Source organism: Trachemys scripta, chromosome 2 (genome assembly GCF_013100865.1).
Source record: "Trachemys scripta elegans isolate TJP31775 chromosome 2, CAS_Tse_1.0, whole genome shotgun sequence".
In the NCBI taxonomy this organism is placed as follows: domain Eukaryota; kingdom Metazoa; phylum Chordata; order Testudines; family Emydidae; genus Trachemys; species Trachemys scripta.
Window position 1 is genome coordinate 2,138,606 of NC_048299.1, and position 12,366 is coordinate 2,150,971.

A 12,366-nucleotide genomic window follows, 5' to 3' on the forward strand; every position below is an offset into this window, starting at 1 on the left:
CCAGGGCTCTCAGCTCTGTGCAGGCCCCCACTGGGGGCTTCTCTCCTTCGGCGGGGAGATCCATGCCCAGAGTCTGGTTGGCTGCAGTGCTCCCCGCAGGGAGCCAGGACCCCAGGGCACAGCAGGGCTCCCAGCAGGGCACCTGGGCAACAGCCCAAGCCAGGAGCCTGGTTGACAGCCCAGCTTGGAACAGAGACCAGGGCCGGATTAACTCTCCTATGGGCCCGGGGCTATTAGATTTTGTGGGGCCCCTGTATACAAGTCTTTTTCCTTGGAGGGAGTTTAGTGCAGGAGGCAGGGGATTGGGGTGCGGGGTCTGGGAGGGAGGGTATTCTGATCTGGGGCAGGGGTTTGAGGTGGAGGAGGGGGTACGAGGTGCAGGCTCCAGCTGGGAGGCGCTTACCACAAGCAGCTCCCAGCCGACGGCAGAGCAGGGCTCAGGCTGCCTGCCTGCCATAGCCGCTGCTAACACACACCTGCACACCCTTTGGGGGGAAGGAGGCAGCGGGTTTCAGTACGCTGCCCATGCCTGCAGGTGCCCCCCCCCCTGTTGCTACAGGGAGCTGCGGGAACAGTGCTGGAGGCAGGGGCAGTGCGCGGAGCCGCATCCCCCCCCCCCCCTCCACTCCCCGCCCCGCCAGGGGCTGCAGAGACATGCCAGCAGCCAGCCGCTTCCAGGAGCGGCTTGGTGCTATGGCAGGCAGGCAGCCTGCCTGAGAGCCCCTTTTAGTAGCCCGGAGATCGCTGCCTGTGATTTATTTTTGCGGGGCCGCCCCTTGAGCCAAGGCTCTGGGCTGCAGCCTCTAAAGCCCTTGCCGGAGACCTGCAGCAGCCCAGCTGGGGAGCCAGGAGCCGGCTTTCTTGTCTATTTCATGGCTCAAGCAGAGCTATGAAATTAACAAGAATGACAGCCAACAGCCAATGTGAGGAAAAGTGTCTACATAGACATTGAGTTGCCCTAGTTACACCGACATAAGCCCTACGCCTCTCATGGAAGTGGAGTTATTATGTTGGTGTAGTAGGGCACTTACATCGGCAGGAGCAAATCTGTAGTGTAGATACTGACATAGTTAGGTCATCATAAGCTGCCCTATGTCGACCTAACTCTGTAGTGTAGTCCAAGCCTAATACTCACAATACATAATTCTGAATGTTACTCCTTGTTTGCTGTATTCTCTCGATTATCTTTATATTGCTTTTATGAAATAAGATATGTAAATACAGTGCAAGGTAATCATGGGCATGAAAATTACTGTTTCAAATTTATTGGAAACTAATTCCCGATCTAGTAGAACAGACATTCACATAAATCCAAATTACTTGCCAATGTTAAAATATTTCCCACCTCCGCCCTTACGCATAAAATCACTGCTCATTTCATTAATACTGTTAATGTCCTTGAGTTGGGATAAGATCGAATCTGTGAAAAATTCCACTTCTTTGAGTAGTGTCCCTATGGGTGCTTCATGACAGGGCATACTTCCCCAGGGGCAGATTCATCACAATGTCCAACTTTGTTTCAACAATCCAGTGGAGTCCACAAACCCCACTGCAAGGGCTTGCCTACAAATTCTGGCAGCCTGTACGTTCATGACTTCCCTAGCAAGACTTAACTCTTGGTGTCTTCAGCCATAATTGAGAACATCTACACACTCCCAACAGACTGTCGATCCCAGCAGGTGTCCATATCTCAGAAGGTCCTCGGTCATTTGAACTGGTGGGAGGACCCACAAAAGGTGGGGGAGGGGGAAGAGAGTTTCACTTGTACAGCCTCCTCCCATGAGGATTGTCACCACAGAAGTCTCCCTCATAGGCTGGGGTGCACAATTCCAAAGCCTTATAGCTCAGGGCAAATAGACCCCCTCCATATCAACATGCTGGAGCTCAGAGGAGTCCATTATGCTTGCCAACACTTCCTGCCACACATCAAGGACCACCCAATCAGAATAATACTGGACAACAGAGCGATGTTTACATCAATCAGCAAGGAGGAGCAAGATACCAGTCCTCATGCACCAAATCCATAAAACTATGGAACTGGTGTACGTCACATCGTATGCATATCTCAGGGGGTCATCTGCTGAACACAATAATAGATTCCCTCAGCAGACAATTCAGTGTCAACTACAAGTGGGAACTGAACAACAGTGTTCTGAGAAATACAGCTTGCCTGGGGCCATCCACAGGTGGATCTCTTCACAACTCCATTCAATGCAAAGAGCAGACGTCTACTCAAGGCGTGGGCATGACCACAACGCAGTGGGATATGTCCTAGTCATTACTTGGCCTCAAGGCCTGCTATGCCTTCATCCCCCAATACTGTTACTGTTTAAGTTCATAAAGAAATTGAGACAAGAGGAACTAGTAACCATCCTCATAGCACTGTCGTGGTTGAGACAGGCTGTGATTCCCGGAGCTGATTCACATATCCCTACAGTCTCTTCTCTGCCTTTCTCTGACCCCGATTCTCTTCACCCAGGTATCAGAATTGGTCCCCTCCCCCAGTCTCGCAGCACTTTGCCTCAAAGCATGGTTGTTTGATGGCCCTCTGGTATAGCTTTCCAGAAGTTCCATGGGTGCTGCTCAATATCAGAAATCACCCAACTAGAAAAAGTGTGGAAATGCCTCCAAGCTTGTTGCAACCATCAAGCTGTACTTCCTCTCAAATCCTCTGGCTCATATCCTCAGTTACCTGTCAAATTAAAGACTACAGGCTTATCGCTGAGTTCCATTAAAGTTCTTCTAGCTGCCCTCACAACTTTTCACCCTCCCATACAAGGATTCTCAGTCTTCACCCACCCCAGCACTGCAAGATTTATTAAGGATCTATTTAACCTTTTCCTATCAAGGAATCAACTCTACCATGGGACCTCACCTTAGTTCCCAGTTCTCTGAGGAAACCCCTCATTCAAACCTGTGGGAGTTACTGCCTCCTTCATTTGATCTTAAGACCTTGTTCAAATTAGCCATTACTTCGCCTAGGATGGGTGGGGAGTTTTGAATCCTTAACGGAGGACCCATCATACACGGTGTTCTTCCAAGATGAGGTGACTTTACATCCACATCCTCGCTTCCTCCCTAAAGTCTCTTCAGAATTCTGCATTAATCAGGATATTCGCCCACCAGTATTTTACCCCAGGCCTCACTCTCGTAGAGAAGAAGCAAGCCTCCATACACAGAATGTTAAGAGCTCTTCCCTTTTACCTTGACAGGACTTGGCCCTTTTGGGTTTCCCCTAGACTCTTCATCTCTGTTGCAGAAAGAATGAATGGACATCTGATCTCCATCCAGAAATTGTCCAAATGGGTTGCAGGTTGTGTCCTGTGAAGCCTTGGAGGTTCATCTCCCTCCTCCTTCCCCCCTGAGAGTTATTGTTCATTCCACCAGGGCTCAGTCTACCTCAGTAGCCCTTCTCAAAAATGTACGCATCCTAGACATCTGCAGGGCAGCCACCTGGTCGTTGCTGCATATATTCTACCAGCATTGCACTCTCATGTCTGCCTCCAGGACTGATGTGATGACACTGTCCTACAATACGTACTGGATCCTTCTTCCTTCATGCCCTCCTTCTTGATGGAGGTACTACTTGGGAGTCTCCTTATGTGGACCACCCAAAGGGACACTACTTGAAGCAGAAGGAGAGGTTACTTACCATGTACAGTAACTTGAGTTCTTTGAGATGTGTGTCCCGATGGGTGCTCCACTACCTGCCCTCCTTCCCCTCTGCCTCAGAGTCTCTTTCTTGGGACTTTTGTGGTTGAGTAAGACCTGGAGTGGCGGCAAGTCTCCTCCTCTCTCTATACTGTTATATCCGGGCATGAGGGTGTCTAGGGCATAGACATAGACCTGGGGAGACAGCTGACAAAAATTTCCGATCAAGAACACACTGGTGCCTTTGCATAGCTAGACATGGAGCATCCATAGAGATACACATCTTGAACTGAAGTACAGTTCGAGGTAAGTTACCTCTCCTTCATTTTATTTCCCTTCCTTATGTCACACTTTTGCAAATACCTGTTGCTTTTTCTGTTGGACAAAAATACTCTTTTCCCACTGTGTGTAATTAGACTACAGCACTCATTGCCACATGATATTATTGAGGCCAAGAACTTACTAAGATTCAAAAAGGGATTGGATGTTTATATGGATAACAAGAGTATCCAGATTTATTGTACTGAATGCTAACAAATTTTGGAAAGGATATAAAATCTCATGCTTCGGGCTTAAACCAATCTCTGACTATTAAGGATTAGAATGAAATATTTGGGGAGGGACAAGATGATTCCACTTCTCCCTACTGTGGTGTTTCTTGCACTAAACAAAATCTGGTGCTGCCCCCTGTTGGAGATGGCTTACTGGACTAGATAGATCATGGGTGTGATCCAATGTGGCAATTGCTTTGTGCCCAAGAATCTTGACCGTGGTTGTGAAAAGAACTAACAGGCAGTCCCAAATTGATTCCACCTTCCCAAGGATGATAGAGCTTTCAAAGTGATTCTGTGACCAAGCTAACAAAATTTTTTTTCTTATGTTCCCCTTTCTCTCTTCCTTCATCCCCCTCCAACACTCCAGGTTGAAAGCAAAGGAGAAAGTGAAATAGAGGAAGGTGATAAGGTGCAGGAAGGAGAAAATGAGAGAAATCCAGAAAAGGAGCAAGACAGTGAAGTCATGTCTGATACCAAGTCAGGTAATAGACACCAGCTGTTACTTGAGCTGCATTTTAGTTTTAAAAGCCTTTCTCCAAAGCTGTAAGAATAGACTATAAAGTTAATTGTGGCAGAAATATTTCCTCTCGCACGTTAGGTCTGCAGCTTGGTTCAGCAGTAGATATTCCAGGTCATTTCACAGAAAAGCTCAAGTGCTAAATTTATATTGCAATAATTTCAGACTTCAGTTTAGGGACTTTTTTCATCTTGGCTGTAGGGACTGGGTGAGCAGATTGCTAAACTAAAGTGAGTACAAACCATATAAATGAGTTTATTTCCATATTGCTAATCTGTTGGTCCATTCCTAATGTAAAGAAGCAGATGAATGGGACTACTATGAACACAGCTTTGTGCTTTTAAGCTTAACAAGCTTTCTCCGTTTCCTTACGAGGTTGTGCAAATCATTTCATTTGACTGGTTGGGAATAAAGCACTGAAAAATCATAGTATCTTCCTATATTTTAAAATACCATGTCATCTCTTACATGAATCTGATTGTGTCGTATAGATCTGGCACATCTTTTCTGACAGGATTTTTTTCATCAGAATTTTAGGAGAGGACGGAGCAAAACAATAAAAGTCTCCATTTACTTCTCAAAATGGAGATGATCATGGAATTTGTTTATTGGAAATACAACTTAAAATTATTTTGATATTAAGACTAAGAAAAAGATGGGGAGAGAAGAGTGCACAGGGGTAGAAAATGAAAGCACTTTAGGAGCCATCACCCTTAAGGGTTTGGGGGGGATCCTCTGGGATATACATTTTGTGGAGGTGTTCAAACTGCTTCTGTAGCAGTATGTGGAGGAAGTGCTGAGGGGCTATAATAATGTAAAGCACCTAAGTGGGAGTGTTGTAATGTGCTCGTGCATGGGTTTATGCTGTGTGAGCACAGAAGTACGTGCTATGTAAATCCTGTCCCTGGTGTGATGATCATGAAGTGAAGAATGAATGTAAAAAAAATTATTGGGTCATCTCTTTAGAAGAGAAGGAGGCAGAAGAGAACAAGGAAAACGTTGATGCGTGCAAAGACAAGGAAAGCGACGCTGGAAAGAAGAAAGTGGAACACGAAATCTCTGAAGGAAATGTAGCTACAGCTGCAGCTGCTGCTCTTGCCTCAGCTGCCACCAAAGCAAAGGTTTGTCGTACACAAATGTCCACTGCAGCTGATTTCCAGTTTCAATTGGGAAGTATTCAAAAATGGTCCATTGTTCCAAACCACTGGGACTTTAAGTGCTCTTTTGTTTGTTTGTGCTCTTTCACTTCCGCTGTTTGAACACGATCATTAAATGAAATTGTTTCCCTGTGAATAGTTTAATGCTACCATTGTAAACTTACTAAAGTCAGGGTGAGCATCCCCAAAAAAGAATGTCATCTTTTCAATGTGTCACGTGGGCAGTTGTCTCTGCTGGGTGTGCTGTTAGTGGTCAAGGAACAGAATTGGGAGGCAAAATTTGTGGGTTCTCTTCTTGGATCTGCCACTAATTGTGTGACCTCAGGCAATTCATTTATCTTCTGTGTACCTGAGTTTCTTCATCAGTAAAACAAGTATAACACTTACATCGCAGGGCAATGTGATAATTATCAAGATCTTTGAGATCATCACATGAAAGGTGGTCTGTTATTGTTTTTCAGGGCTGGATATTGAGAGAGTGGTATTTTTTCCATTCCATATTTGTGTTAAATGGCCTCTTAAATTTTCCAGCCACAAATCAATGAATTATTTTTCTCAGCCTGCCTTTTTTCTGTATATTTTTAAATCCTTTGTTTCTCACGTATTAAGTTGTCTGCAGACTTTACCTAATGAGCCATAGCTTGAATCAGTGTTCCACATGGCAGCTCTGGCTTAGTTTTTATTGTAAATATCTTCTGAGTATCCTGCTTCATTCAATGTAATGAATGTTACACCCTTCTTCCTCCTCCCTCCTCATATTTAAGACATCTCCTCTACTTCCCGGATAATTTGTTTCATTGTAATCCTTTCTCTGTCTTTTTGTTCTTTTCTCTAACTCTGCTGAATACTAGGCATCACAAACTCCAGATTTTAGTAATAAAATGTATAATTTGGTCCAATTGGGTGGGCCTCAGCACTGAAATTGCTCAGACAGTAAAATACCCCAATTAAGTATTGCTGTAGGATGGATATGTGACATTTATCTACCTCTGTGAGAGACCCTTATTACTGTGACCCCATCGTGTGTGTGGTAGATTATCTGCCACATCACTTGCCTGGTTTGCTTTATGATGATGATTTGTGATTTGTGCTTCCACCCCTTGGGGGGTGGCTGTGTGTGTGTGGGGGGGGGGGGGGGGGGTTGCGTTCGTTCGTTCTTTGCAGGTCCCTTGACCCTGCTTGGGATGCATACTTTCCAGTGCTGGATTTCTTTGTCCTGCATTTTTTGACAGTGGCTGAGTAGTCATTGCCATGCTAATGATCCTTAGAAGAGGCAAATATAATACTCTGGTAGAGCAAGGGAAAGCTGTTAGCTCCTCTGGAAAAAAAAACTCCAGTTGGCTGCTGCATATTTCTTTGAAACAAACTGACCTCAGAAGAGGAATGGGAGACAGACTGACAGAGCCTCTGGCATCGTGGGGAAGGAAGAAATGAGGGTTCACACAGAGCCCCTGTCTTGTGGGGAGAAAGGAGGATGCTAGGATAAGTTGAGGGATTGGGACAAACAGAACCCCTGATAGCATTTGATTGGAGGAACCTGATATGCTGGGAATAGATCAGGGGTGAGCAAACTACGGCCCGTGGGACCATCCTCACCGGCCCCTGAGCTCCTGGCCCGGGAGGCTCGCCCCTGGCCCCTACCCCACTGTTCCCCCTCCCCCGCAGCCTCAGCTCACTTGCTCTGCCACCGGCGCAATGCTCTGGGCGGTGGGGCTGTGAGCTCTTGGGGCAGCACAGCTGCAGAGCCGGCCTGACCCAGTCTCTGTGCTGCGTGGTGGTGGCGGTGGCATGGCCTGGCTCCAGCCGGGCGGCGCGGCTGTAGCGCCGCCAGCCACCGGTGCTCCAGGCAGCGCGGTAAGGGGACATGGAGCGGGGGAGGGGATTGGATAGAGGGCAGGGGAGTTTGGGGGGTGGTCAGTGGGTGGGAGTGTGGATAGGGGCTGGGGGGGGAGGAATAGGGGGTTGAATGGGGGCAAAGGTCTGGGGGGGCAGTTCAGGAAGGAGCGGGGGTTGGATGGGGCGGCAGGGGGCAGTCAGGGGCAGGGTTTCCGGGGGCAATCGGGACAGGGAGAAGGGGTGGTTGAATGGGGCAGGGGTCCTGGGGCGGAGTCCATCAGGAATGAGAGGAGGGGTTGGATGGGGCGGTCAGGGACAGGGGGTGGGGGTGGATGGGGCAGGAGTCCCGGGCAGGGGGGCAGATAGGAGGTGGGGACCGGCCCTCAACCCTGTCCCCTAACCGGCCCTCCATACAATTTCCGAAACCCAGTGCGGCCCTCAGGCCAAAAAGTTTTCCTGCCCCTGAAACAGACCACCTTTGGGTGGGGGAGTAGGGGGCCACAGAGAGCCCTTGGCAGGAGGGAGAATGGAGCACCATGCCATGGGCAGTAGCGCAGCTAGGGGGGTTCAGGGGAAGCAGCCGCTTCCCCTCAGTACATTTTTCAAAAGCGGCGCCTGCCGGGCCGCCGCTGGGATCCTGCAGGCAAGTGGGGGGGCAGCGCGGTCTGACTCCGGAGGAGCTATTGGAGGGGGGCCGCGGGCGCGGCCAGAGGAGCGAAGGGGCCGGCTCCTCGGCCAGCGCGCCCCACGCTCAGCGCGGCCCCAACATCGCCGGGGAGAGGGGATCTGCCCGCCAGCTGCAGAGCGCTCGGCCGCCGAGCCCTGAGCTGCCGCAGGAGGCGGCCGCGCTGAGTGTGGAGCGTGATGGCTGAGGAGCCCGGCCACTTTGCTCCTCCGGCTGTGCCCGCCGCCCCTTCAAATGGTTCCTCCGGAGTACGGCCGTGCTGCCCCTCTCCGGGGGGGGGGCGGGGCGCGGCAGGGCCACAGTGGGGCCGGAGGAGCGGGGGGGGGGGGGGGCGGGGACGCAGAACGGCCGCAGGAGGAGCCAAGGAGGGGTGTGGCCAGAGGAGGAGCCAAAGGGGGGGGCGCCTATTTTATGGTTGCTCCCCCTGCACTGAGAAGCAGGCTACGCCACTGGCCATGGGGGGAAGATTAGGGGACCTTGGTATGGGAAGAGGAGGTTTTGGAGGGCACACACAAGCCCTACAGGTGGATGATGAGGGAAGTTGTAGGGAGGGTGGCATACGAGGAGCTTGTGGAGGGATTGAGGGAGCCCTGGCATGTGCGGTAAGCTTGGCCAACACAAGTGACATAGTGTGTTTTCCCCCTAGTTTTTAGTGGAGCCTTGGTTCTGGAGGGGCTCAGCAACTCTTGACAGGCAAAACAGTGGGAACTCCTCTCCAGAACTCCTCTCCAGAACTTAGACTTCACTTCCCTTTAAACTAGTCTGTATTCAGGGAGCACTCTAGATTTTCCTAGCCATAGATGTTCTTACTCTCTTCGGGCATGTGGATGCTGAGGGTGCAAATTTGAAGATCCTGAGTTTGCAGCATCCACGGGGGGAAGTTACAGCACAGCACTTTTGTGTGCACTGCTATTCACACCCCTGTTGTCCAAACTGCAGGTTTGGTCCCTGTTGTTTGTATATATTCCCAGATAATGAGTCATACTCTGACCTCTGTCGTGACTCTGACAATTGTTCAGGTGTGTATGTGTGTAATTTACCTACAGTCTAGGCAGGTTCATTAATATAGGCTTTATCCCCTTCCCCTGAGCATGCTTGTACTCACTTCTGATTAGGTTTAAATTGTTGTGAATTCTTATCTGAGAAAAGGGCACTCTGTCAAGTTAGGGTATGATGATGTCACTAAAATGGGACCGTTTAAACTCTCAAAACTCTTGAATTTGAGACTGCTTTACCTGAATCCAGCAATCTTAGTCACCTGACACCTTACGGCAATGGTTAGGTTTAAAGTCTTTGAAATGTCATGCATCATTTTATTGAGACTGATCTGAGAAAGGGGATGAAGTCGAAGCTCCATTTACAATTTGTTTGACAAAAACTTTCAAATGTAATATTAAACTGGCATATGGGATTCCCCAGTGGTTCGTTTATTAATTTTAGGATTATCTTGAGATGTGAATACCAAGGTGACTTTTTTCTATCAGCCTTATAAACTCAACCTGAGATCTGAAGATCAAGCTGTTCTTTTCTGTCCCTTGCATCATCAATATCAAGGATTAATTCAGAGCTTAAATGTTGATGCCCAAGCCATGGCAGAATCAGATCATGCTTTCATAGCTATGTTAGCACTGCAAGGCTAAAAGGAATAAATGCTTTTAGTAAAGTAAGCAGATAGTGCTCACAGGGAGCAGATATTTTGAGCCATTTAAAGAAGCTGTTTAAAAGTCATGTTCTGACACACCTTGTAGATCTCTCTGCTTTAATAACCCTTTGTCTGCTGTGATAACCCACACAATTGTGAAAAAATGACAAGTATACCTTAGTTGTGCTTCTCACGTCTGGAATTTCTTTCTTTCATCGAGTGATGGTAAGATGATAAAAGTATTTTTAATTCTGATCTAATTTCTGTAGAATCTTTTATCTGAGGATCTCAGTGTTGGTACAAACACTAACTAAACTTCACATCATTCATGGGCAATATATTATACCCATTTTACAGATGGCAAAACTGAGGCATGGATATGATTTATGTTGTAGTGTGAAATGCCTTGAGATGCATAGTAAGTGCTGCATATGTGCTGTGTGTGAGACTGAGTGTAGTCTTCTGGACTCTTGGTCTGTTAGATACTTATCTATATATTTTCCTTGGGTGCAAAAAAGTAGTGCAGACTGGTAATGGGAGAATGTTACACTATTGGAAGTTCTCCCAATAAACTGGGGTCCTTGCTTCATGATGCCATGACATTTGGTGATAACTCTAGTGAACGTTTCCTTTCAAAACAGATTTTAATATCAAAGGTTCTAAACAGCAACCTATTTTACATATGCAGTCAGTGCAGTACAAGGGGCTAGATGTCCCGAAGCACTTTACAAAGCAGTCAGAGCATGAAAGGCCTTATTTAAAACCAAATTCTAGTGCTATAATATGGGACTATTTCCCAAAAAGGCGCTGGTGTTGCAGACCATCTGGCTTCATTGTAGGTAATTTTGCATGTCTGCATCTAGGTCTGAAGAGTAGAAATGAGGTCTTCTGTAAATAGCAAAACCTCTTATAGCCAGAGCACCATGCACTTATATTAAGAGTTCCTTCTTTTCTGCACACCATGGATTGATGGCCATTTTCAGGCAAGCAATAAAAATGTAAATATGAGTGAAATTTAATCTTTTATTTTGAGAGGCTTCCTGCTCCCAATCAAGCTCATGTCCCCATTTTCTTCTGTTGGTGGTGAATGTAAGAAGAAGAAAGGGCTTGGATAATGCAGTCCTTTTGATTTTGACAAAGACACACAGAGAAAATTTATATTAGAGGAAATAATATCCTGTAATCAGGACCTTAACACTCCAGTGTAGAATTGGAGTGCAACAAGGACTTCTCTTCACGTTTGCACTAAAAATTCAGACAGCATTAAGGCCTTTTATGAGCCATGTCTCTGTCTGAGATAGAATAATTTAAACTTTAATATTAACCCAGACCATTAACTCTAGATTATATGGAAAGCTATTATAGTATTGCAAACTTTGCGTTAGAAATAGAACCGTAAGTGTCACAGGAGAAATCTTGCAATTAGCTTTTCTGGGGGAGGTTGGTGGCTGCGGGACAATGTTATTAAAAGAATGTGTCGGTGTGTTTGAAGGCAACACAATATAGTGGTGAGTTGGGAGCTCATCAGGAGACATGGTTTCTTTTTGCAGATCTGCTAATAACTTTTAATTTGGGCAAGTCACTTCACCTCTGCACTATAGTTTTCCACATGTAGAATGGAGCTAATAATCCCCATACACACGCAGTTTGTAAAGTGCTTTAACACCTTTGGTGAAAGGTTCAAAGTGGTAAATAATAGGTTTTTTGTTTTTGTTTTGGGGGTTTGTTTTGTTTTTTAATGGTTTTAGTGATACACCCACTGCATATCTTCCCTTTCAACCCCAAATTGCTGAATTAATTTTCCCTCACCATGAAAATACATTTCAGGACCTATGGGTCCTTTTTCATTTTTTCCCACCACTGGACACCCTTTCTGCTGTAGATGGATATAGTGCTCTTTATCTAGACGTGGTTGATCAAAAATTTAAAAATAAATTAAATTAATGGAGATATCCCATCTCCCAGAACTGGAAGGGACCTTGAAGGGTCATCATCAAGTCCAGCCCCCTGCCTTCACTAGCAGGACCAAGTACTGATTTTGCCCCAGATCCCTAAATGGCCCCCTCAAGGATTGAACTCACAACCCTGGGATTAGCAGGCCAATGCTCAAACCACTGAGCTATCCCTCCCCCCAGTCAAAACAGCCTATGACAAGATTGCTGATTCATAAATTATCAAGACAGAAGGGATCATTGTGTCTGACCTCCTGCATAACACAGCCTGTAGAACTTCCCTGAAATAACTTGTTTGAACTAGAGCAGATCTTTTAGAAGAACATCCAGTCTTGATTTAAAATTTTCCAATGATGGAAAATCCACCACAGC

The 12,366-nt window shown here is 46.8% G+C and overlaps 1 protein-coding gene across 2 annotated transcripts in view; it reads left to right on the forward strand.

Annotated features, from left to right (window-relative positions):
* The window catches only part of SMARCC1 (SWI/SNF related, matrix associated, actin dependent regulator of chromatin subfamily c member 1), a 157,394-nt gene that overhangs the window by 105,687 nt on the left and 39,341 nt on the right, over window positions 1-12,366 (forward strand). For both annotated transcript variants that reach the window (XM_034759721.1, XM_034759722.1), the window contains 2 exons: window positions 4,573-4,687; window positions 5,689-5,843. In XM_034759721.1, the coding sequence (XP_034615612.1) occupies window positions 4,573-4,687; window positions 5,689-5,843 (270 nt within the window). The remainder of the gene's footprint in view (window positions 1-4,572; window positions 4,688-5,688; window positions 5,844-12,366) is intronic.